Below are 24,933 nucleotides of genomic sequence, written 5' to 3' on the forward strand. Positions count from 1 at the left end.
TTTTTCTCAAATTCTGCTCCATCTCATTTCTTCACCCAAAGCTCTCTCTCAGGTAAGGAGGCCCTGGGGCTGGTTTTCCTGTTTAGGTCCCTGGTGGTTTCTCATCCCTCCTTCTTCCTCCTTCCTTCATCTTATTTTATTCTTTTCCTTTTAAAAAATGATGTTTATTGAGTGTTTCTATTTACAAAAGCAATGCCGGATCCATATAGGGAACTTGGAGATACAGAAGTTTCCCTAGGGGGCATCCCCCAGATCAAAATCACCCTTCCCAATGATAGAAAACCAGTATTTACTTTTTGGTTTTTAATTTATGTTTTTAAAAATATTTTATTTATTTATTTGACACACAGAGAAAGAGAGAGAGCACAGCAGGGGGAGCAGCAGGCAGAGGGAGAGGGAGGCAGAGGGAGAGGGAGAAGCAGGCTCCCTGCTGAGCAGGGATCTCTGAGGAGATGCAGGGCTCAATCCCAGGACCCTGAGATCATGACTGAGCTGAAGGCAGATGCTTAAAGAACTGAGCCACCAGGCGCCCCTAACCTGCAGATTTTATTCAGGTTCTGCCAGTTTTTCCACTAAGGTCTCTTTTCTAACCCAAGATCCAATCCAAGATGCTCATTGCATTAGTATATACCTAATTTTTAAAAAGATTTTATTTATTTATTCATGAGAGACACACAGAGAGAGGCAGAGACAGGCAGATGGAGACGCAGGCTCCCTGCGAGGAGCTCAATGCAGGACTCGATTCCAGGACCCCAGGATCACGTCCTGGGCTGAAGGCAGGCACTCAACCGCTGAGCCACCCAGGCATCCCTGTATATACCTAATTAAAAAAAAAAAAAGTATATCCCACTGTGCGTACTATTTTGTAGTCTGATACGTTCATTGGTAATAATATATCATCAGTGTTTCCCCATCAATTAAAATTCTTCTATGTGGGGACTCCTGGCTGGCTCAGTCGATAGAGTATGTGGCTCTTGGCTTCGGGATTGTGAGTTCGAGCCCCATGTTGGATGTGGAGATTACCTAAAAATAAAATTTTTAAGGGCACCTGGGTGGTTCGGTCGGTTAAGCACCTGCCTTAGGCTCAGGTCATGATCTCAGAGTCCTGGGATGAGCCCTGAAACCTTGTCTGGCTTCCTGCTCAGCAGGGAGCCTGCTTCTCTCTCTCCTGCCCCTTCCCCTGCTAGTGCTCTCTCTCTTTCGAATAAATAAAATCTTTTTTTTTTTTAGATTTTATTTATTTATTCATGAGAGAGAGAGATAGAGAGAGAGGCAGAGACACAGGCAGAGGGAGAAGCAGGCTCCATCCATGCAGGGAGCCCGACGCAGGACTCAATCCCAGGACACCAGGATCACGCCCTGGGCCAAAGGCAGGCGCTGAACTGCCGAGCCACCCAGGGATCCCCTAAATAAAATCTTAAAAAAAATAAAAATGAAATTCTTCTAAGTTATCACCATTATTAATGGTGGGATAATGTTCCATTATAGGGATTTGCCACAATTTGCTTCGCCGATGGCTTATTATGCTGCCGGTTAAGTTATATTCTAGTTTTTCACCCTTGTGAAGAATGATGAGATGAACACCTTATACATACTTCTGATACATATATCTCTGATTATTTTGCCACAAGAAAAATCTCATAAGTGGAATTACCATGTCCAAGGGACCCATCCCTCCCCCTTCCCAGTTCACAGCCTGGATGTGGCCCTGCTGGTGGCTTTTATGCTTAAACAGACCGCTCACCCCTCATCCAGAGGCAGGCAGGGGAAGAAGCGAAGAGGCCCTTAAGGGACCAGTCATTGGATGGTGGAGATGGCAGGAGGAGATGGGAACATCAAAGGGGAGCCAGATCCTTCTTGCCTTCTGAGCCCTCCTCCAGGCTAACCAGCCCCAGTTGGGTATCTTATCTCTGTAGGAAGAGGATAATGCTTGTTCTGAGCCCAGGGATAATGGGAAGGGGCTGGAGGTGGGGGCTGGGGCAGAAGCTACTAATGCACTTTTGCCAGCATCTTTGGTTTCTCCAATATCCAGCCAGACTATTAGCCGTTCCCCAAGGATGGCCTTGCTCCTCACGTCATCCCCCATTTCCTATAAATGGGAAGTGGCTAGGGAGCAGGCTGTGTGTGTGTGTGTGTGTGTGTGTGTGTGTGCATGTGCACACGTGTGTCTATAGTGGGGGCAGAGAGGAAGGAAAGGGACATAGTGGTTTTCCTCTATTTTTTTTAAAGAGTTTATTTATTTATTCATGAGAGACAGAGAGAGAGAGAGAGAGAGAGAGAGGCAGAGACACAGGTAGAGGGAGAAGCAGGCTCCATGCAGGGGGCCCGATGCGGGACTCAATCCTGGGACTCCAGGATCACGCCCTGGACAGAAGGCAGGCGCTAAACCGCTGAGCCACCCAGGGATCCCGTGGTTTTCCTCTAGTAGACTTAATGGGGAACTGAGGTCTATAGAAGCCACTACTTGTGCAGAAGGACCAGCATTGTGACAAGTAGTAAGGGTGTCAGGACTTTCTCTAAGATTCTGAAGTCACTGGTGAGCCTCTGCCTTGTTTCTGGCACCCAGAGACTAAGGGTATGCGTGGGTGGGGAGGAGTCATTGGACTAAGGGATTGTCTCAGTTTCTTTCTTTCTTTCTTTCTTTTTTTTTTTTTTTTAAGATTTTATTTATTTGAGAGAGAAAGAGAGCACAGAGGGAGAGGGAGAAGCAGGCTCCCTGCTGAGCACAGACTGGTGATGTAGGGCTCCATCCCGGGACCCTGGGATCATGACATGGGCAGAAGGCAGATGCATAATCAACTAAGCCACCCATGCACCCCTCTCAGTTCCTTTATCCAAAACTGTACCCGTGTCTTGAGTTGTCATAGGGAAGGAATGAGCTAAGACACGGACAGCGTGTGGAGCAGTGGCTGGCACACTCAGTCATAGTTACTTATTGTTACCATGACACGGCTACACCAGTTGAGAAAGGAGGAAGCATCTTCATAGCAGACAGCCCTGCAGCACCCTGTGCTGGGCAGGCAGTCCCTGGAGAGGGCTTCCACCTGGCTTGGTGAAGAAGGGGCACCTGCACTTACCTGTTCAGGTGAGCAGACTGCTGAATAGGGTCCAGGAGCTCATACTTTGCTGTCTGCTCCTGGCTCTGACCCCTCCTCCCACTTTCCCAGGCCACAAGGCATCAGGCATGTCGGCTCCTGGCAAGAAGTCAAGGGGGCAGAGAGGGTTGCTACTCCTCTGAGGCAGGATGGGTCCCTCCTGCTCCCAGTGCTCTCTCCCAAGCCTGGAAAATGCCATCATCTACCGTCTCCCGCTCTAATTTTCCAGCTGACCTGGAATTCCTTCTGACTCCTGCCTTCCTTTCTGGGGCAGAGGGGACACCTGCTCAGGGACCCAGGACCGTACCTGTGGGCTACACAATGGGTATGCCAAAGGCTTGGGAAAGCCATTGGGGCTCTAGAGGGTCACCTGTTGCAGGAGTGAGGGCTGAGACAGTTTCCAAGTTAAACTTGTTTCGTGACTCAGAAAGTTCTCAACTTTGCTCTCTCCTGTGCCCTCTGGCCCACAGCTACCAGGGCTCCAATGTTCCTGTCTCCCTTCTCTACTTCCCTTTCTCCTTGGCCTCCCAGCTCGGGTGCCCTTAGAGATGACCTGCCCAACTCCTTCCAGCAGCCTAGGATGCGGATGCGGCTTGCTTCATGTCATGCCTGGTGGGTGACGGGGCCAGCACTGGGTCCCGGTGCCCCAGCGCCCAGTCCAGGTCCAGACCCAAGGATGTCCTCCCCTTCAAAGGCATCTTCCTGAGATGTTGTGGTATTCAAGTCAAGCATGCACATACACTGGATTTCTCTCCGCCCAAATAAGGCCCCTTGAGGGGAAAAAAGACCCAGCTGGGCCTCCCCCACCCCAAGGGCAGCCCGGGCCTGGGTTCTCCTTGTCCCACCTTTTGTCAGAGGCGTTCTGGAGACGCCGATCTGTTGGGGCCGTGCTCAGCGGCTGACAAAGGAGCGTTTCACTGGCAGCGCATCACTCCCTCTTCCCGACACACACCCTTAAGGAGACAAAACACTGAAATCCGGCCTTTAACTTCGGAGAGGGACGCAGTTGGCTGCAAGGAAGCTCTCTCAGTTGCAGAGGGGCGCGCACGGTGGGAGGAGTACCTGGGGGAGGACGGGACCGCGGCTCCCGGGCTGGTCGGAGCAGCACGTGCCGGTCCGGGTCGCAGACTGGCTCCGGGGGGGGGCGGCGCCCCGCGGGGCCGGGCAGCTCCGACCTAGGGGTCTCGGCGGCGGGCGGCGAGGGGCGGCGCAGGGCCCCGGTGATGACAGGGCAGCCGGGGAGCCACGCGGGGGCTGCCCGTGGGGGTCGCGGCTCCAGAGACGGCTCCGAGGCCCCCCGGGGACCCGCCCCGCCGCGGCCCGCGGCTCCGCGCCCGCAGCCCCGCCCCGCCCCGCCCCTCCGCAGCCCCAGCGCGCATGCTCCCTCCCCCCGCCGAGCCACCTGGAGATTTAAAAGCGGCGGCAGGCGCGCGGCGGGAGGAGGCGGGAGGCGGGAGGCGGGGGCGGGGGCGGGGGCGGGGGCCGGGCCCGGTGACAGCCGCACGCCTCGGCCAGGTAGGCGCGCGCCCCTCTCTCCGGGGGCCGCGGGGGGCGCCGCGGGGGCGGGTTCTGCGCCCCGCGCGACGCCGGGGGAGGTGGCGGGCCCCGGGCGCGCCCCGCGTCCAGCAGCGGGGTCCGCGCAGCGCCGAGGGCGGGAGCGCCGGGTGCCCCCGGGTCGGGCCGGGCCGGGCCGCGCGGCGGGGAGCGGGGAGCGGGGAGCGGGCCCTCCCGGGAGCCCCGGGCCGGGCCGCTCGCCCCGGTTGCAGCTCCGGCGTCAGAGTTTTCTTTGGAAAGTTGCATTTATTTTCTTCCCTTGTCTCGGCTTCACCGGAAAGGGACGGGATGAGTCACCGCGGCGCGCACAGTCCGGGGCTGGGGCTGGGGAGCCGGGAAAGGGGCCCGCGGCCGGGATGCGGGGATGCGGGGACGCGGGGATGCGGGGATGCCGCGATGCCGCTCGCCGGGGCTGGGGTCCGGGTGGTCGGGGACGGAAAGGGGAGCGAGCGCTCCCGGACGCGAGTCTCGGCGCGGGGCGCGGGGCGCGGGGCGCGGGGCGCGGGGCGGGCAGTTGAGGCTGGCGGGCGCGGGTGTGTGGGTTCCTCCGCCCCCGGCTGCCCGCCTCGGCCGTCCTCCAGGGCAGGAGGGACAGCAGAGGCCCTTTCCTCCGCGCCTCCCGGGGCTCTCAGGTGGGGACGGTGGCCACGCGGAGACCTGCAGACAGGTGCGAGGAGGTGGTACCCGGGCATCCGCGGTGGCCTCCCGGGCTCTGCAGAGGCTTAGCAGCAGCGTGGCCTGCTGCACGAGCTCCTGGAAACCTGTGCCTTCCTCCGAGTGAGAGCCAGCCCTGCCCGTGGCCCGCTGTCCCCCTCAAGCACAAGAACCCCCCTGACTTGCTTCTGCCCTTGACCTCTGAATCAGCTTCCATCTTCCTCACGGACGCTCTTGCCTTGCTCAGCTTTTCCCCCTCCCCCGCGGGCCACTCCTGCCACCCTGCTTCCTCCTTTCTCCAGGGGCCAGAGTTGGGGTTAGGGAGGGGTTTGGCATGGTGGGTACCTGGTGAGGACTTGCCCTTCAGCTGTTACACAGACCTGATCCCAGTGGAGCGGACACTAAGAATAGCCCAGCTGCTGTTTTTCTGCCCTGCAGTCTGCAGGCGGGAATAGCCAGCGCGCCCAGGCCCAGAGTGACCCTTACTGGGCTCTTGGAAGCATTGCTCAGGGCTGGGGTGAGGCCCCCGGGGGCTTCTGGCCGCTTTCCTCCTGCACTTAGCGGATCTCCTTTCAGAACAATACAGAACTTGGTGTGGGCTCACCTGCTCAAGGCTTGGGAAGCAGACTGGCACATGGGGGGAGGGAGGGGGGGGCCCAGAGGTACTGGAAGGGAAGCCTGGGGAAAAGCATAGAGCAGCTTCTCCTAGGGAGTGAGTGCTGCGGTATTTGAGGTCACAGGCCCTTCTGTTGGATGGGTCCCATCCCCTCATTCCTTCCTTATCTCCTCCCCCCCAGGCCTGCCATGGAACCAGGACTCTGTTTTTCTAAAAGTGCTCAGAAAAATGGAGCTTGAGTCAGCAGGATGAGTAGGAAGAGAAAAATACAGCTGTGGATGAATGTACAGCTGTGGACATACAGGCCCCAATTAGAGCATGTGTGTGGGGTGTGTGAGGGGAAGTTTTCCTGTGTAGTCATGGAGTGTGCCTTGAACTCCCCTGCCCCTCCTGGCTCTCTGGGGTATCCCGAAGGAGGAGGAGGAGCTGCACAGTGATTCTTGGTGACCCACTGGAGGTCTTAACAGACCACTAGGGAGTGGAAGGATGGAGTGGAGGCCCCTCTCAGCCGGGGCAGGGCTCTGAAGGAACAAGGCGGAAAGATGGGGATGGTCTAAGGACTCTGAAGGTGAAATTAAGTACTAGCGTTTGGATGATTTGAGCCTGACAACACAACCTTATGGGTAAAAACCTAGATTGTCAGAAAGACAAGGTTTATATCTTGGATGCTCCGCTAGCTGTGGAATGTTGGGCAAGTTACTTAACCTCTTCAAAGCCTCTGTATATCTGGCTGCAAAATGGGGCTGATAGTAATAATGATAAAGTTGTAAAGACAGCCTTTTTTTTTTTAAGTTTATTTATTTAGGCTCTACACCCCATTTGGAGCTCAAACTCAGGACTCCGAGATCAAGACTTGTATGCTCTTCTGACCAAGCCAGACAGGTGCCCCATAGCTTTTTTTGTTTATGAAATATAAATAGCTGGTTGTATAAAATGTATACAATATGACAAATACAGAGCTTTATTAAATCACATATACAGAGCACTGGACTTTGTGCTTTAGGTAATAAATGGTCCTTCAACATTAGCTAACACTGTGTCTTTCCCCCCGGGGCCAGATGGGTAGCAGCACCTAGCCTGGGACTCTGTGCTTGGGGTCTGCTCTTGTTTCTTTGGGAGCAGGTTCTCCTGGACCTCCGGGAGCCTGTCTGACTAGCAAAGAGACTGGCCTCTGGCATCCAGGTGCCCTGATTTTAATCCCATTTCCTCTTGTGCAAGTAATTTCTCTGTGCTTCAAACTTCCTTCACTGTCAAAAGACGGTAACAGTACCGGCCTCACCGTATCATGAGGATTAAAGGAGCTGATATAGGTAAAGCTCCAAGCGCAGCAGGGGTGTGTAAAAAGAGCCTGATAAATGTCAGCTGCTGTTATTTGGTGACAATGGAGGCAATCTTTGCGGTTTATGCTTAGAAACCAGAGTCTCAGAGCAAGAGAATTAGACCGTATATAACTATATATAAACTGTGAATGACCTACTTGCTGTTGAACTTGTGGTCTAGGGCAAAGAACACACCAGGACTGGACATCCTGGTCTCTCCTCCGTCAGTACTGTGTGTGTGACTTGTTTTTTAATCAGTCCAGAAACCCCTGCCCTACCTGTCTCCTCAAGGTGGAAGAGAATACCAAGAGACAATGGAGATGAATATGTATCTTGAAAGATTAAGAGCTTTCTACGCAGAAGGGTTATTTGCTGTGATTTTTAGGGAAACTGTATGAGGCGGAGGGGGCATACTGAAGTTGGGGTTCTGCTCTGTCCTCCTCCCCCCCACCCCAGCCCTTGGGATGCATTGCTTTCTGATATCCAGAAGAAAAACCCAGCCTGGCTTTCTTTGAATAGTCATTGGCCCTGTTTGCTGGGCAGCAAGGACAGAGAGGCTGGACCAGTTGGTGCCAGGCCCAGCATCTCAAATGCTGATGCCACTTGACTCCCAGCAATAGAGCTGGAGTGTGGAGCTTTGTCTAGTGTATTAAGTGTCCCTGCTTGGGGGCGGGGGCTGACCGAGCCATCCCGGGATGGTCCTGATATCTGGCCAGAGCTTCCTATTTAATCCCTTTCCTACTATGAGGTCTGTGTTTCCTCCTCCAGGGAAGAGGTCCACAGTTTTGCCCCTGACCCTGAATGGCTTGTAAGGGCTTCTTGCTTCTGATGTTGGAGACAGGCCTACGTCACCTGTTGACTTTAGTGTCTGTAAAATGGAGAGGATGATATTCACCTTGCAATATTACAATGAGGATTAAATGAGATAGGTCTGTTTAACAAAGTGGCCTGCACAGACCAGGTGCTCAATACTTGTTTGTTCCCTTTCCCTTTGTTAATTCTGGAGATCGCTATCTCTGGGACGCAAGAAAGGGGCTGGAGACCAGCTCCTGGTCTAATGGCCCATAGTCCCTCAGTTACCAATTTCAGGTAGTTGCCCTCAGAAGCAGCCAGCCAGAGAAAAGTCCCTCCTTTCCCAATGCTCTTTGTCATGCTCCACCCCAAACCCTAAGTTTGAATATCCTTTGAGCTGGCAAGCAGTGTCCAAGCTGGAAGCACACAGCCCATCTTTGGGGATGTGGCAGTCTAGCTCCCCACTCCGGGGTCCTGCTGCTGGAAAAAGCTGAGCACCCAAATACCTTGAGTGGGGAGGTATTTGAATCCTGGGCAGGCTGGTCACGTTGTATCAGACAGGAATCCCGATTCAGCCTCACTTGGAAGGCCTTTGATTGAGCACTCCCCCTTCTAGGTCCTGGACAAGGACTGTGGTCCTTTGCTTTCCAGGCTGAAGGGCTAGTGGGGCGGGGGATGGGGAAGGAGACCAGAAGGACAACTGGCAGTTATCCAACCCTGAGGGCTGCCTGTTGAGGGCAGCAAGATTTGGAGGAAAGGGGGGATCCTTGATGGCTTGGATTCTAGGGGAGCTGTGGAGGAGATATGGGATTTGAACTGGACAGGGGTCAGGTGAATGGGGAGGCATCCCAAGGAAGTAATTGGAACATGGTGACTACTTTGGAAGGAAAATCAGGCCCGGTGCTGATAAATTCCCCCAGCTTGGGTCCAGAACTGAGATAGAAACGCATTGCCACAATTTGGGTCTGGTATTCTTTCTACCATACCTCACCAGGGAAGGGCCATAAGGAGAGGCAGGTGTGCGCAGAAGAGCCCGGCCCCAATGGCTGTGTTTTGCCCTTTTCTGCATGGTTCTGACCCACTCATCTTATGAGACTCCACAACATGGTTTCTTCCTCCAGGAAGCCCTGGGAGAGCTGTTGATGCCCTGCACCTTGGGCCCCCAACTCCAGCGACTTGTGTCTCAGCACTGCCACAAGGGGCCTTAGGCAGTTGTTTCTGTATCCCCAGCACCTTCACGGTGGGCTTGCAGGTAATTGGATCTCAGCAAGTGTTGGATGGGTGGGTGGGTGGGTGAGTGAGGGAGTTAGTTTTAGCGCTCTTTGACATTCCTTTGGGGGAGGATAGGTTGCATGCACTGAGGCATACTTCCTCCAAGGGTGGACAAACTCAGACTCTTTAATAAAAGAGTCCTTTTTTGGAGCCCCCTTGCACCCTGCTCGCCACTGAGTGGCTGCTGTTGAGACACGTTTCCGTAGGGCTAGGTCTGGCCCATAGCCCTGGGACGATAAATAGGACTGGTCACAGAACCTAGGATATCAGGGCTGAGAGGGCCTGAGAGACCGTTGAATTTGAGACTAGAGGTGGGACAGAGCAGAGTTAGGACCAGCGTCCTGGTCCTACTCCCAGCCTGGGGTTCTGCTCATCGGTAGATCTGCCCAAACCCCGCGTGCCCTGGCCTCTGGCCTCTGTGCTTCCACCTCCTAAGGGAAGCCAGTCTGCAGGAAGGGGGCAAGGGTCGGCTCTGCAGGATGGGGAGAGCTGCCCCATCTGGCTGGCTGGCAAAGTTCAAATTCACTAGGAGGGAGGCTCTTAGGTTTCACCTCGCAGGGGCTATAAGGGACTGAGTAGGCAGCAGGAGGAGGACACCTCTCAGGGGCCGGGAGGACTGTGCCAAGCTCCCTGTTCTCCCCGCCAGGGACCAAAGAGTTTCTTGGTATTGCTACCCCACTTTGTAGGGAAGCAATTGTTGTGGCCCAAATAGAGAAAGAATTTACCAATTTCTGCCAGGAACAGTCGAGCTGTAGGAGGGAGTAGGGAAGAGGGCAGCTCTGCCCCCAGATGTCTCGGTTACTTGGCTTAGTTTCAAGTGGCTGCTAACCGTTGGGCAGTGTGGCGGCAGGTAAAGGATGGGGTAAGTGCAGTTGGGGAGCCCCTCGCCACCTGGTTCCCTGTTCCTCTCTACAGTGGAAGGCTATGAGACACCCTCCCCAGTGCCATGTGGCTTGGCAGCGAGCACTTAGGAGGCACCTGTCTAAGGAGAGCACCATACCTGAGGCTGGGGCAGTGGGGGGCAGGTGGGTGTGAGAGCATTTAGCTGTACAGTTGTAAAGAACCTTAGACAGTGTGTGGACTAGTTCTCATTTTACACATGTGAGTCCCTGGTGTGTGTCAAATGGCCCGGCCAGGCTATACAGCAGCAAAAGTTGCTGAAAAGTAGACTTGTATGGTCCTGGTTCACAGTTCAGAGCACCCTGCAGCAGTTGAATTAGAGAGGAAGGTATGTCAGGTATCCAGCACATGCCAGACACCTTCTGGACAGTTAGCCAGTGTCAGCCACCCTGATTATTGTCCCTGGGGACGGGATCCACCCTTGTCTCATAACTGTGGGATGTTTGTTCCTCGTCTATCTGCCTTTGCAGCCTCAGCCAGCAGGCAGGTCTGATGCAGTGACCTCTCCTCACCTGTCGGAGCCAGCACCTGGGGAGGCATTTACATTCTTGGCATTCCTCTCGCCTCTGGGGGCTGAGAGGGGCGCTAGTGCCGGTGTGGGTGGCACGTGGGTGAGAGGGGAATGCTACTGGAGAAGAAAGGCGGCTAGTGGGCCCCCCTCTGACCTCTGGTGCTCCTGTTTGGGATTGAGAGAGCCCTCTGCCAGATTTCTGGGCTGAGGAAGCCCAGACAGCTGAAGGAGGGGCTGCCGGAACTTCCACGAGCAGTGTCTAGGAGGCGGATGGTATTCCTTTGTCTCCTCACCTGTCAAATGTGTGTACTCCTTGTACCTACCTCCTCGGGGTGGGAGGGATTGGGAGGGCAATTGGCACATGAGCCCAAATCAGGCTGACTGCATGCCAGGGTCCACCCTGCAGCACCGCCAGTGTTCAGAAGCTGGCGGTCCCTGGGGTAGAAGACAGCTCTAGGACGAAGAGTACGGTCGCCTTGGTTCCGAGGGCACTAGTCAAGGTGACCCAGTGTGGCCTTGGGTCGCCTCTGTTCTCAGAAAGGAAGTCTGGTTGTGGGAGGTCACTGTCCCGAGTCAGGTGTGTGTCCATGCAGCCTGTCACTCTGGAATGGCCAGGTGATCCCTTGGGAAGGTGCTTCACCTCAGCTTAGTCTGGCTGGGACTGACCAACCAAGGTGAGGGTCAGGCCAGCCCCAGGACTCCTGTCAACTGGATTGCAGAGGGGAGGGGAGATGAGATTGGGCTTGGGGACTGCCTGCCCGCCTGCTCATCCAGCCCCCTCCCCTTCCCCCAACCTCTGCGCATTTGTTTCCTTTCAGAAGCGGGGCTGGGGCTCTCCGACAGGGCAACAAAAGCAACTTTCCTCAAGCCACTGCCACCTGTTGGGTTTTCACACATTGGGGGTGAGTGGGGGGAGGGAGCCGCTCCCCTTTCCCAGTGTCTGCGGTGTGCCCCTTCTGCCCCCCCAGGGCCTGGGATTCTCTGTGCCGCCCCCAAAGACGGGGCTCAGGAGCCGGAGGGGGTGGGAGGCCTGCGGCAGCTGGAAGGGGAATTGAGTGGGAAGGGGCCGGGGCTGGCAGCCGGGAGAGAGTTTGATGGATTACTCTGCAGGCCGAGAGGTTTCTCCGTAATCCCCCATTGTGTCCCGGCCTGCAGCCCCCTCACTCCCTCTGACAAGCTGCTAAGCAGAAGGCTTCCAGTCCGAGGGAAGAAAAGGCAGCGCAGCGGGGCGATCTCCAAATCCCTGGCCTCTGGGCCCTGGGGGAGGCAGGAGCTAGGGAGCGAGACTGGGGTGGGGTGGAGCCCCCTCCCCTCCGTCCAGCCCTTCCTCCTGACAGTCCCTGGGGGTGAGGGGTTGCCTTCTGAGCAGACTTTCGGGGTGTCCGGGGGGTTTCTGCAGATCAGTGCCTTTTTTATAGGGTGGAGTTGGGGAGAGCAGACTCTCACTTCTGTGGAAGTTTGAGCCCCGAGAACCAAGGAGAACCAAAAACGGAATGTGGGTAGGAAGGCGCTGAACCCAGGCAGGGTCTCCTCCTGCGCCCCCCCCTCCCCAAGCTGCCCAGGTAGCCACTCCCACAGCACCGCATCCCTGACCTGGGGCTGAGATGGGAGTTACTGCCTCACAAGGATGCGCCTTTGCAGGCCTCCTGGCTGGCCAGCACTGCCTCTTTCTGGGGTACCCTAGGGCCCCGCGAGGGTAGAGCTCATTTCGAGAGTACAGTGTGCTGGCTTTCACCCGGTAAGGCCAAGGACATTTGTCCCCTGGAACTGAGGCAAGGGTTGGGTCACAGAGATGCGGGGCTGGTGAACCCCGGAACCTAGAGGGCCCGGAGAGCTCAGCTCGGATGGGATTCTAGGATCCAGTCCCGTGTGGAGGAATGGGGGTCCCCCCGTCCCTGCAGCCTTGTAGCCTCCACCTGGGCTTCTCCCTCTCCCCTTACTGGCCTGTGGCCTGATAGGTGTCGACAGCCCAGGAGATGGGGGGGCTGCTGGGGAGACAGGCCGGAGGGCCTCCACCCCTTTCTGTAGCTGAGTCACTGTTGCAGGAGGGAGCCCCCCACCCCGTTGCCTTCTCCGCAGGAGGGGCTGCCTGGGGGCTGTGAAGGGTAGAGGAGCGTGTGAGAAAGCTGGGCCTCTTTGTGAGCGTGGAGGGAGGACGGGGGTCGCCGAGCTGCTGGGGTCAGGGTGGGGGCCCCGCGTTTGATGTGCCTGGGCGGGGTAGGGGGACGAGGCCTGCATAAAGAGGCCATAGAATTGCTGCCTGACACTGGCCCGAGGCGGGGCTGCCCCCAGCCGGCTGCTCTGGCCTCTGTCTGTCAGCGCAGGGAATCCGCTCCCTCCAGCTCCACCTCAGTCGTCAGGGTGGCAGGAGCCCCTTTGAAAGCCCTCAAAGGCCTCTTTATGCGTCCCTCTGACCCTCCTTTCCCGCAGGGAGCGACCGGGAGTGGGCTCTGCTTCTCCTCCCACCTCCTCACTCTGTCTTTTGAATTTTGGAGAAAGTTCAGGCCAAGTTTGCTCTGGCTGCTTGGTTTCATTTCCCCACGCTTGCCCGTGGCCTAACCCCGCGTGGGGTGTTCCAGCCCGAGAGGCCGTGCTGCAGTGCCCCCCCCCCAGCCCCTGCCAGCTTTGAAACTTTAGAGGGGTTGCCTCCTTGGTGGGGGGGTCTGGCCAGGGTTCCCTCGGTGTGGGTGGGGATGGGGTGTCCTCAGGGCTCACACCGCCCACCCCCAAGCTGCTTTCAGCGCTGTGTTCTTTGGGTAAATGTTTCCCAGGCCCCTCATGATGGGGTGGGTGCCAGAGGGTTGCTCGTTGGGTCTCCTGCTACGTGGGGCTGGGCTCACTGACTGGCCCAGCCTGGGTGCTTGGGTTCTGCTCCCCCAGGGATGAGGAAAGGTGGCTTGGGGCAGAGCTCCACGGGGGTTCCTGGAGGTCTTGGGTTTCTTCCAACCTTTGTGCTGTCCTGTCATTGGAGGACAGATGCTTGGAGCTTGAGAGAGACTCATCCTCCCTGAAGGCTGCTGTTCCTTCCAGGAGGTCAGGCCACACTCCCCTTTTGGTACCTTCACCTCTCTCCTCTTCCCGCCTCCTCCCTACCAGGTGAGCCCTGGGAGGCAGCTCTTCTGGTTGATCTTCTGTTTGCCAGACAGGCAGAGTGCTCCAGGAACAGTGGACAGGATTTGAGTCAGAAACACCTCTGACACCGCAGGGTGTTGGGGAGAATTGAACTCTGTCTCCCCGCTGTGTTCCTGAGGAAGACAGGGGAGTGCCCCAAACAGGGTGCCAGCAGTCAGCTTTGGTGGGAAGCGTGTCCCTGGGCTGCAGGGGGGAGTGATAGCCAGGAAAGTGGTTCTGTTCTCCTACCTCCTGGAGCCTGGGCACGAGCCTGGGCAGGGCCTGAGCTTCACGATCGTGCCCTGGGGGGATGGCAGGTGGCTGGTTAGCACCATGGGAGTCCTTTGTGGCTCCTTCCACACCAAGGACCCTGGAGTGGGGCTGACGTGGGTGAGCCTGGGGCTCTGAGGAACGTCCTGGGTGGGGGGAATCATTGGAAGGGAGAATATTCTTATGGGCTTGGAATTCCTTAGGCAGTTCTGCGCTGGGAAGAATAAGCTCTAGGGGTGGCAAGGGTGCCCTAGTCCTTGGGGCACAGTGCAAGTCAAAAGAGGGAAGATGGGCTTTGCAGCCTAAGAACAGAGGGGTGCTGGGCTGGGCTCACTTCCTACCCTACTCCTTTCAAAGACTTCTTCCCCTGGCCTGGCACCCAGCCCCCCCTTACCTGGTGAAGAGGAGGAGAATGCAGGCCAGAGGAGGGAGAGGCAGGCAGCTAATGAGCTATCTGCACTGAGGGAGGATGGAGGGAAATTCCCCTCTTCACCTCCTTTCGTCTTTTTTAAAAAATTTTATTTATTTATTCATGAGAGACAGAGAGGGGGGTGGGCAGAGATACAGGCAGAGGGAGAAGCAGGCCCCACGCAGGGAGCCTGATGCAGGACTCGATCCCAGGTCCCCAGGATTACATCCTGGGCCGTAGGCGGCACCAAGCCACCCGGGCTGCCCTTTTTTTTTTTAAGATTTTATTTATTTATTCATGAGAGACGTGCAGAGAGAGAGAGGCAGAGACACAGGCAGAGGGAGAAGGAGGTTCCCTGCATGGAGCCCCCTGTGGGACTACATCCCCGGATTCTAGGATCATGCCCTGGGCCGAAGGCAGGCACTAAACCGCTGAGCCACCCAGGGATCCCCTCCTTTTGTCTTTTTGTCTTTCTCTCCTGTGGGCTAAGGAGGGTGTCCTGCCTCTTCCTGGGAGCATGGGGCTGGGTCAGGGAAGGGAAGAGGGCAGGTGGGGTGATTAGTCTTTTGCGCAGAGCTGCAATTCACTTTGAACAACAGGGAGCAGCGAGGGCTTGGGAATGGGGGCAGGATGTGGGTGAGTCAGGGTCTGACAGTCTGTTTGCTCAGGGAGGACCTGGTCCCTTAACCCACAGCAGATGAGTGTCCAGGGCCTCCCCAGACCAAGAGTGGGGAGGAGAGTGGGCTGGAAGCCTTTTGACCCAGAGCCCCTCCCTCTGGGCTGGAGACCACTACCCCCTCTTGGTCTGTGTGCTATCTCCTGCCTTCCTTGTGGGGGGGATGCAGTGACAGGGAAGGAGCTTGGCTCAGAACTGCCCAACTAGGGCTGACCTGCGGCCCCCTCCCAGCCCCTTTGGGGACCCCGGGGGTCAGTATGTTACCCTCCTCCCCATGGCACCCCCATAGGAATTCATGCCCCTTCCCAAAGTGGATGGCCTGGGTCTCAGCAGAACTTTGGGGAGGAGGCTGCTGGTTGCCCAGCCTTCCGTCCTGGTCTGCCAGCTGCAAAGCCTAGGAAAGCGGTTACGGGACACGCGCATCTTACCTGGGATTGATGGCCATCTGGTTTCTCTGCAGCGTATTTCAGAAGGCACCTACCACGTGCTTCTAAGCACACAAGGCCCTGGGCGCCCGAGTGTTATTTGAAGAGATAAAAGAAGTTGAAGTGGCAGATGATGAGATGCTGAGATTGGACGGGAATGAATGAGGGCTGACGGTGCCCCACTCCGGTGGGGGAGGGGCCGGGGCAGGACTAAGGGGCTGAACGCTAGCTGGGAGCCGGGCCCTTCCCCTTCCCGGGAACAGTGCCCTTCCACGGGAGCCGGGCCCTTCCACGGGAGCGGTGCTCTCCCACGGAGCGGTGCCCTTCCACGGGAGCGGGAGCGGTGCTCTTCCACAGTGTTTATGAGAGTGAATCAGTGAGGCAGGGGAAGGCACTCTGAGCTCCACAGGAAGTTCTGTTCCCACCTCTTTGGGGTGAATGACAAGTCAGGGGACTTTCACCTTTTCTCATGAAGGCCCACCTTCTATACTCCTCTTCATGACTGACTTGATTATCCCTCTTTTGTGGTCACTCCTAAACAGAGCAGACTGCATTGGGGACTGTTGTCAGGAAGCAAGACCTGGACGCCAATTGCCTGGGGGTGGGGGGCACGGGGTGGGTCTCTATGCATGGGCCGGCCTAGCAGGAAGGGCTGCGTGGACTTCTCTGCTGAGAGCAGAAAGAGGCTGCTGGGAAAGTGGTAGGGCATCCTGCCAGTGCTGGGTCACTGGTGTCATTATGGTTGCCACCAGGTGGTGCGGTTTCATGCCCCTGTGAGGTCAGGACCTGGGAACAGGCCCCATGTCCCCTGACAGTTGGGCGCTACATGTGGGAATGTTTCTTCCCCACCAATGTTGAGCACGGAGAGAAACTCCAGGGAGAGGTTTACAGGCCTAGGTTCCTCCAGGGGAGCCCTCTTCAAGTGGTTTCAATGACAGGTTAAAACCCACCCAGCAAACCACGGCCTCTCCTCCCTTCCCCCTTGTCCTCGTCCTCGGGGGCTCCAGTTATGGTGCAACGTGGCTTGTGGCCAGGCAGTGCGGAATAGGAAGTGCTACTCCTAACAAAGGGGGATTGAACAGCCCAGCTTTGGGAAGTGGAGAGAGAAAAGCAAACAAACCAGGCCTGGCAGAGGGTCTCTCCAGAGGCACCTTGATAACAGAGCCTGGGGAAACTGGGAATTCAGTTGGTTTGATTTTTTTGTTTTTTTCCTTTTTTCCATACCACAGGCAAGAGCAATGGCAAAGATATTCCAAAACAGAAAAAAACTGACATCTCTTTGGCTCTGGAGTATGCTGAGGTTTAAAAATCATATTTACCTTATTAGTTATGTCAGCCTTAGGCTAATATTAACATGCATTTCCTGATTGGCAGTAGGGGGTGGCACAGCCACACCGTCAGCCTGGGAGTGAACAGGACTCAGGGAACTAAGAGCAAATCCTGGATGCCTGGTTCCCAGGATTTAACACTCTGTGTTGGATTGTCCCTGGCCTTTTAGGATCTGAGTGATGAGCTATGTCCCCGCCAAGACACCCCATGGCAACAGGCATTTAGCATGGGCTGAGGCGCTGGACCTGCACAGAAGGCTGGCAGAAATGGGCCGGTGGCTGAGGCCGGGACAGTCGGTGGCAGCAAGGAAGAGAGGCCTGGGCGTCTGGAGCAGGGCTGAGACACAGCAGTGGCGGAGTGTGTGAAGGGGCCGGAGCCTACCCTGCCTGGCCTACCATGGTCCAGAGGCTGTGGGCCAGCCGCCTGCTGCGGCATCGGAAAGCCCAGCTCTTGCTGGTCAACCTGCTGACCTTCGGCCTGGAGGTGTGCCTGGCTGCAGGTATCACCTACGTGCCACCTTTGCTGCTGGAAGTGGGGGTAGAAGAGAAGTTCATGACCATGGTGCTAGGTGAGTCGCCACACCTTCCTAACCTCCTGTTCCAGATACAGGACACCCAGGAAGCAGGGCAACAGTGCCTCTGCCCAAAGAAGGAGAGGTAGCTGCCTGCTGGTCCTGAGCCTATGGAGCCAGTGGGTGGGTGGGCAGGCATTGCTGGGGAGAGGGGTGACAGTGGGGTGACGTGGGCTGGGGTCGGGGGCAATGGGAAAAGAGCCTGGGGGCATTCCATGGTCACAATACCCCGGGCCCCTACACAATACCTGGCGCATAGGAGACACTGCTCTTCACCACTGCCTTTTCTAATTTATATCTGTTACGCATTTAATCCTTACAACAAACTTTGAGGTCCCCCATTTCACAGAGGAGGTAATGGAGGCTGAGACGTGGTTGGGTGACTTAGCCAGGCCAGAAGGCTGGCTACTGATTAGTAGGATCAGGGTCTCCCAGCTGGGGCTCTTTCTTACCCCTAGAGCACGGGCTGGGCTCTTGACTGCAGAGCCCAGCCCGTGTTTTGCAAAAGCCATAGAAGGCAAATGGTCACCATGGGGTGGCTCCTGGGATCATGGGCTCTGGAGTCAGACTCCCTTTGGAAACTACCCCTCTTGCCCCACCTCAGTGCCTGTGCAGTTGTTCTGGGCATCAGTTCACCCATCTGAATGCAGATGGGGCATTAGTGATCCTAGCTGCAAGGACTAAACTAGAGTGTGTGAGACAAACTCCGCAGTATGTCCAGCACCGAAGGCCTTGCCTGTGACAGGATCGTGATCATTTCCATCCTTCCCCAGGAGGTTGGTCCCCTTCCCCACAGCCCCTTGGGGCCCCAGCCTCTGGCTCATCACTCCTTGTCCTTCCTGCAGGCATCGGTCCAGTGCTGGGCCTTGTCTCGGTCCCACTCCTGGGCTCAGCCAGTGACCACTGGCGTGGGCGCTATGGTCGCCGGAGGCCCTTCATCTGGGCGCTGTCCCTGGGCGTCCTGCTGAGCCTCTTCCTCATCCCGAGGGCCGGCTGGCTGGCGGGGCTGCTGTGCCCAGATACCAGGCCCCTGGAGCTGGCGCTGCTGATCCTGGGTGTGGGGCTGCTGGACTTCTGTGGCCAGGTATGCTTCACTCCGCTGGAGGCCCTGCTCTCTGACCTCTTCCGGGACCCAGACCACTGCCGCCAGGCCTTCTCCGTCTATGCCTTCATGATCAGCCTTGGGGGCTGCCTGGGCTACCTTTTGCCGGCCATCGACTGGGACACCAGCGCCCTGGCCCCCTACCTGGGCACTCAGGAGGAGTGCCTCTTTGGCCTGCTCACCCTCATCTTCCTCACCTGCGTGACAGCCACGCTGTTTGTGGCCGAGGAGGCAGCGCTGGGTCCGACCGAGCCCACGGAGGGGCTGGCGGTCCCCCCAGTGCCACACTGCTGCCCCTGCCATGCCCGCCCGGCTTTCCGGAACCTGGGTGCCCTGTTTCCCCGGCTGCACCAGCTGTGTTGCCGTGTGCCCCGCACCCTGCGCAGACTCTTTGTGGCCGAGCTGTGCAGCTGGATGGCATTCATGACCTTCACGCTCTTCTACACGGACTTTGTGGGCGAGGGGCTGTACCAGGGTGTGCCCAGGGCCGAGCCGGGGACCGAGGCCCGGAGACACTATGATGAGGGTAAGGCTGCAGCGCTGGAGGGCAGGGAGGAGGCTGCGGGGGAGATCCCTCCAGCCCAGGGGAGGCCTGCAGTTGGGGTGGGCTGGTAGCTGTGCCTGGGCTCAGGTCTGTGCACAAGGTCCCCAGGGTGCCGGGCCGCTCTGCCTGCCGTAGCCATAGCACCTGGGGCGGCTGCAGGGCGTTTTCTCAGAGTCATTGCCCCAGTTTGACAGAAAAAGGCGAAGCTTCGGAAGCTTCGGTCAGGTCCAGGGGGGTAGAGGAGCTGAGGCCGGGTGTCAGGTCCGCCTGGCCGAGCTTCAGTGCGCCCGCTGCTCCCCCCGTTGACTTTCCGCGGTCCCTGGCCCCAGACCTTCCCTCGGGCGCACGGGGCGGGCCTGGAGCCGAGGGCGGCCCTCTGTGTTTCCCCTCACCCCCTTGGTGGCTGAGCACCGGCTGAGGCCCCCCACACCCCGAGAACACCTTCCTCCGTCCTTAGCCCAAGGCTTGGCCGTTAGAGCACAGGCTCGGGTTGCTAAGGGCGAGGGGGTGTGCACGGCGGGAACCAGCCCGGTTGGGTTCGCAGCAGGTGCAGCTGGCAGGTGCCCACGCCGAGCCTTTCCCAGGCTGCACGGCCTCCTCCTGCTGGGCCTGACTCCCTCCTCTGCCCCACCCGCAGGGGTCCGGATGGGCAGCCTGGGGCTGTTCCTGCAGTGCGCCGTCTCCCTGCTCTTCTCTCTGGTCATGGACCGGCTGGTGCAGCGATTCGGCACCCGGGCCGTCTATCTGGCCAGCGTGGTGGCCTTCCCCGTGGCTGCCGGCACCATGTGCCTGTCGCGCAGCGTGGCCGTGGTGACCGCCTCGGCCGCCCTCACCGGGTTCACCTTCTCCGCCCTGCAGATCCTGCCCTACACGCTGGCGTCCCTCTACCACCGCGAGAAGCAGGTACTCGGTACCCGGTACTCGGTACTCGTCCGGCCGCTGGGTGGAGCGGGGCGGAGGGCAGACGCGGCAGCCCAGGCCCCGGCCGGCCCCAGCCGCTGGCCAGTCCTTGGACTGGAGAGGAAGCCCGCGTAGCCCAGGGCCGGAGACGTGGGCTGCGGAAGGAGGCTGTAGATTAGATTCTGGGAATGACTTCCTGGTGTCAGGACTCTAGAGCGCTTGAGAGGATGATTGCAGGAAACGCGCGATCCTTCCTTGGGTATCCTGAAGAGGAAGGCCAGGGGAGGCCCGCAGTCGGGCTGGGTTGCCCTGTGTTGCTCTACAGGCCGAGGCAGGGGCTGCGTGCGTCGCATGACCTCTGGCACCTAGCCTCAGCAGCCCCAGTGGGGGTGGTTTGGTGTCGGCAGCAGCCCTCTGTTCAGGGAGGGGCATTGCTCTGACCCCTGCCCTGCCTTGGTCTCCAAGATGGGGAAGGCTCCACACTGCCCCTTCTCTTTCTGGTTTATCTTCTTTTTCTACCTAATTCTCTCTTTTCTTTTCCTGCCTCACATCTTTGTCTCCATCCCCTTCCCCTGCCCCCACGGTGGATCTCTGAGCCTGGCATACCTGACACCGCTCTCCTGGCTGCTGTAAGTTGGGGGGCCTCCTTCCTGCTTGGCCCCACACTAACCAGCTCCTCCAGGGGCCCTGTTCCATGGGAAGTCTCCTGACCAAAGCTGTGTGGTCACCTGCGTCCCCTCCACTGGCCTCAGCCAGCTACAGCCCTGGCTGCAGAGCTCTGCCCAGTGGGTAAGAAGCTGGGGTGTCCTGAGGGAGGAGATGCAGGCCTGCCCTCATGGAGCTTCCGGATTGTAGGAAAGATGTATGTCTGCCCCTTGTAGGACATGAATGATGTAGCAGAGATATGCCTAGCTAGGAAGGTGGTTAATTGAATAGGTAGCTGCAGGGGTGGGGTGTGTGGAGGGAGAGGCCAGGATTTTGGTTGGGGTGGCCTGGTCCCTGAGATCCCTGTCAGCCCACTGATAACCTTCGTCAGCTTCTATTCTTCTGCCGTCCCAGTTGGGGGCTGGGGCCTGGGGGCTGGTGTCTGGAGGCCAGGCTGGGTCATATAGACTCGTGCCAGGGAACATGCTGGGGCTGGTCCTCCCCTCCGACAGAGGAGCATGTGTATCCCTAGGGGCCTCTTGAGGCTCCAGCCTCACTGGTCTTTCCAGGGGTGGCAGGCAGGGAGGACAGGTCCCATAGGCCCATTCCAAGCAGCAGTTGATGGCACCCTTGGCCCTATACACTGTCTGTACTTGCCTTGCCTCCTGGCTGTACCAAGAGCTGTCGGCTTCCCTTTTGAGCTCTGCCATGGGTCCTGGCTCTAGTGCAGCAAACTCGAGAATCTTTCTGTGTAAGGCACTAGCTGGCCCAGGGACAGTGGGGGATGAATTCTGGCCCCGTCCTTAAGCAGGAGGTTCTGGGCAGGGGCAGGCTACCCTGGTCTAAGGCGCACGGTGCATAGGAAGAAGGGCTTCAGCATTAGCATGGCTGGGCGATAGGAGTCTGGGAGATTCCTCTTGTTCCTCTTGTCCTGCAGGCTGAGTCTGCTGGACCTTCCCTGCCCTCATCTGGGACCACGGACCTCACAGTAGGCCTGGGACCCCGTAGGAGCAGAGCCTCTCTCTGCGAGGTCGAGAAGGATTTCCCAAGGCAGAATGGTGGGGGGCAGGAAGTAGGAGGCTTAGGAGAGCCTGTGTGTGGGTTCAGGTCACCGGGGGCCCCGCCTTTGGGTTTTGTTCCTCTGTTCTGACACGTCTCTCTCACCTCTCCTCATTCTGGCTTTTTTCTTTACCCTGGGGTCCTGTTCCTGTTCTCTTTCTGACTTGTAGTAGGAGCTTGCCTGCCACTTCTGGTTCCAGGAGAGGCTAGAGGAGATCTAGACTCTTGGTTTCAGATTTGTCCCCTCCTCATGCCCTGCCCCTGCGGAGAGTCCTAACTAGACCAAGGAGGGTCTGCTTGGCTTTCTTGGCTTTCACCTGCTGCACAGGTGTCATTAAGGCCAGTTGCCTGGTTTCTCCCAAGCCGGGATCTGTTCTCGGAGCTGGGATCCTAATGCTTGGGTACCTACCTATTCTTGTTGCCATTTTTCTGCCCCATTCCCCAGGTTTTCCTGCCCAAATACCGAGGAGATGCTGGAAGCAGTGCCAGCGAGGACAGCCTGATGACCAGCTTTCCATCGGGCCCCAAGACCGGATCGCCCTTCCCCAATGGACACATGGGTGCTGGAGGCAGCAGCCTCCTCCCACCTCCACCTGTGCTGTGCGGGGCCTCTGCCTGCGATGTCTCCATGCGTGTGGTGGTGGGCGAGCCGCCCGAGGCCAGAGGCATTCCGGGCCGGGGCATCTGCCTGGACCTTGCCATCCTGGACAGTGCCTTCCTGCTGTCCCAGGTGGCTCCGTCCTTGTTTATGGGCTCCATTGTTCAGCTCAGCCAGTCTGTCACTGCCTACATGGTGTCGGCTGCGGGCCTTGGTTTGGTGGCCATTTATTTTGCTACACAGGTAGTGTTTGACAAGAGCGACTTGGCCAAATACTCAGTGTAGAGTACTTCTGACCCGCTGAGGACGGGCCTGCCTCCCTGGGTCCTGGCCTCCCCCTCCCCCCCGCAGTGCATCCCCAGGTAGCCTCCTAGGGCCAGGCCCGCACCCCTGCTCCCCCTCTGCCAGGGTCTGTTGCTGCCAATGTGGCATGGCTCTCTGCTGCCACCCCGTGGTGACAAGGTGCCGAGTGGCACAGGTGGGGGCCTGGGGCTTCCCTGTCTTCAGGGCTGGCTGAGTGTTGGTCCGCACAGGCTTCAGTCTGGACTTCTACAGCCAGGCCAGAGGGTGGGGCCTTTCACTGGCTCCTGCACTGGAATGCAAGACTCTAGGGGGATTACCCAGGCCCTTAAGGCTCACAGCCAGTGTCAAGACATACCCAGTGAAGGGATTTGGAGAGCTGAGTAAACCACCTGGTCTCTCCCCTCCAAACCCCTTATCCCTTAGATTCCCTCCATGTTGCTCTTGCGTGGAAGTTTCTAGTGTGAAATTCCTCTGCAGGATGTGAGAAGGAAGTTATTTGTGGGTAAAAGTCTGGTGGGGAGAAAGGAAGCCACCTGGCTGCTTAGCACTGCCTTTCTACTCTTCCCCCACTGCCACATTTTATCAGGACGTGGCTTGTTGGCTCCTGTGTTGCCATCATAGGGACACAGGCCTTTAAATATTTAACTTATTTATTTAACTAAGTAGAGAGGAATCAATTCCCAGCTCTGCCATCTTGGTTTCTGAGAGGTGATTTCCCCAATGGGCCTGAGAGATGGCTGGATTATTAGGCTGAGCATTGCCAGAATTGTCTTCCCCTGGGTGATTGGTCTAACCCCAGAATGCCTAACCCAGGAACTTGGAAGCCCTGTTTAACTCAGTGGATATCCCAAATCTCGTTACTCAAGGCTGGGGGGAGCTGGGGACATAGGTGGAGGTGGGGCTCCAGGTCTCAGCTGCCTCCCTAGCCTCCTCTCCCCTCTTGGCTCAGCCTGCCTCCCACCCTCTACTCCCCTCTGCTCTCTCTTAGGGCTTGGCTGATGAAGGAGCCGCCCACCCCTTTCCCCCACTGGCTCCACACCCCTCTTTTGGGCTGTTGCAGGACCAGACACACAGAGCGTGGCTCTGGCTCAAGCTTTTATTCGTCTCAGCCCCCAGGGCATATCTGTGCTTGGGGAATCTCGCACAGAAACTCAGGAGTACCCCCTGCCTAGGCTAAGGAGGTCTTATCTCTTGGGGGTTTAAGTGCCGTTTGCAATAATGTTATGTCTTATTTATTTAGTGGAGTAAATATTTTATACTGTATGTGAGCAATCAGAGTATAATGTTTATGGTGATGAAATTAAAGGCTTATATGTTTCACTGCCCTGTGTTTCTCTTTCCTGAGGGGGAGGGTCCAGATCTCTCAACCTAACCTATCCCTTAGCTTCCTTCTCAGTAAGGATCCTGTCTGGGCAGCCTCAGTTCCCAGGATCACCAGCAGATGGGGCCATAGACCAGTACTCGTCCAACGCCTGGGGCTGGGCTTGGATGTGCCACCCCTTGGATTGGAAGGGTTTGTTTGAGAATTGGGGCGAGGTCAGGCAAGACACAATGCTGGGGAGTGGGGACATTTTACTTCTCAAAGGACTCACAACGTGGCCAAAGAAATGGAACAAGCCCCCTCTATCAATAACAGCTATAGGAAGTAGAAAGGAAACTGGCAGGTGCCAGCGAGGATTTCAACATCACCGAGCCTTGGTTCCTATCTACTTCACCCTTCCTGCCAGGCTTAGGTTAGATTCAGAGTCTTCGCTGCCATGCCACCTCCCTCCCCCTTCCACACTTGGCTGGCCTTCCTGTTCCCAGTTCTGGTGTGTATAGTTAACACCTTGTGCAAGGACCAGCTTTATTGGGGGTGCCTGGCTGGCTGGCTCGGTGGTTCTAGCATGTGACTCTTGATCTTGCGGTTGAGAGTTTGAGCCTCACAGTGGGTGCAGAGATTACTTAATTTTATTTCTTTTAGATATTTATTTATTGAAAATTTTATTTATTTATTCATGAGAGACACAGAGAGAGAGGCAGAGACACAGGCAGAGGGAGAGAAGCAGGCTCCCTGCGGGGAGCCCAATGTGGGACTTGATTCTAAGACCCTGGGATCACGCCCTGGGCCGAAGGCACTTAACCGCTGAGCCACCCATGCATCCCTAATTTTTTTTTTAAAAGGGACTAGCTTTATTTACTTTTAAGATGTTCTATATTCTAAATAAATAAAATCTTTCAAAAAGGAGGGGTGGTGCCTGGTGGCTCAGTCAGCTGGACATCTGACTTCAGCTCAGGT

The 24,933-nt window shown here is 57.1% G+C and overlaps 1 protein-coding gene and 1 long non-coding RNA gene across 10 annotated transcripts; one reads left to right on the plus strand and one right to left on the minus strand.

Moving 5' to 3' along the window:
* Window positions 1-632: 632 nt before the first annotated feature.
* LOC144307012 (uncharacterized) lies at window positions 633-4,417 on the minus strand. 3 transcript variants are annotated; one of them, XR_013373971.1, is made up of 5 exons: window positions 4,158-4,417; window positions 3,941-4,065; window positions 3,078-3,194; window positions 1,745-1,910; window positions 633-820 (listed from the first exon to the last, which is right to left on the minus strand). It is a non-coding gene; the product is annotated as an uncharacterized LOC144307012 (long non-coding RNA). The 3 variants fall into 3 exon arrangements; XR_013373970.1 differs by having other exon boundaries at window positions 3,941-4,048; window positions 4,158-4,415; XR_013373972.1 differs by lacking the exon at window positions 633-820 and adding an exon at window positions 827-1,023 and having other exon boundaries at window positions 3,941-4,048.
* Window positions 4,418-4,545: 128 nt separating this feature from the next.
* Window positions 4,546-23,918, plus strand: SLC45A3 (solute carrier family 45 member 3). 7 transcript variants are annotated; one of them, XM_077887197.1, is made up of 8 exons: window positions 4,549-4,610; window positions 6,712-6,801; window positions 9,152-9,282; window positions 11,532-11,615; window positions 17,103-17,501; window positions 18,350-19,132; window positions 19,788-20,053; window positions 22,200-23,918. In XM_077887197.1, the coding sequence occupies exons 5-8, from the start codon at window positions 17,330-17,332 to the stop codon at window positions 22,635-22,637; spliced, it is 1,659 nt and encodes a 552-aa protein (XP_077743323.1). In that variant the 5' UTR covers window positions 4,549-4,610; window positions 6,712-6,801; window positions 9,152-9,282; window positions 11,532-11,615; window positions 17,103-17,329; the 3' UTR covers window positions 22,638-23,918. The 7 variants fall into 7 exon arrangements, with proteins under 7 accessions (XP_077743322.1, XP_077743324.1, XP_077743323.1 ...); XM_077887195.1 differs by lacking the exon at window positions 11,532-11,615; XM_077887200.1 differs by lacking the exon at window positions 11,532-11,615 and having other exon boundaries at window positions 20,009-20,053.
* The last annotated feature ends 1,015 nt before the right edge of the window (window positions 23,919-24,933 follow it).

The sequence above is a fragment of the Canis aureus genome, chromosome 38 (genome assembly GCF_053574225.1).
Source record: "Canis aureus isolate CA01 chromosome 38, VMU_Caureus_v.1.0, whole genome shotgun sequence".
In the NCBI taxonomy this organism is placed as follows: domain Eukaryota; kingdom Metazoa; phylum Chordata; class Mammalia; order Carnivora; family Canidae; genus Canis; species Canis aureus.

What these genes read in the sequence shown, in the direction of transcription:
- SLC45A3 (XM_077887196.1), top strand. Translation starts at nt 17,330, where the DNA reads ATGGTCCAGAGGCTGTGGGCCAGCCGCCTGCTGCGGCATCGGAAAGCC. An exon ending in CCGGAGACACTATGATGAGG is followed by an intron (nt 19,133 to 19,787) that starts GTAAGGCTGCAG and finishes CCCCACCCGCAG; the next exon opens with GGGTCCGGATGGGCAGCCTG. An exon ending in TCTACCACCGCGAGAAGCAG is followed by an intron (nt 20,054 to 22,199) that starts GTACTCGGTACC and finishes CCCATTCCCCAG; the next exon opens with GTTTTCCTGCCCAAATACCG.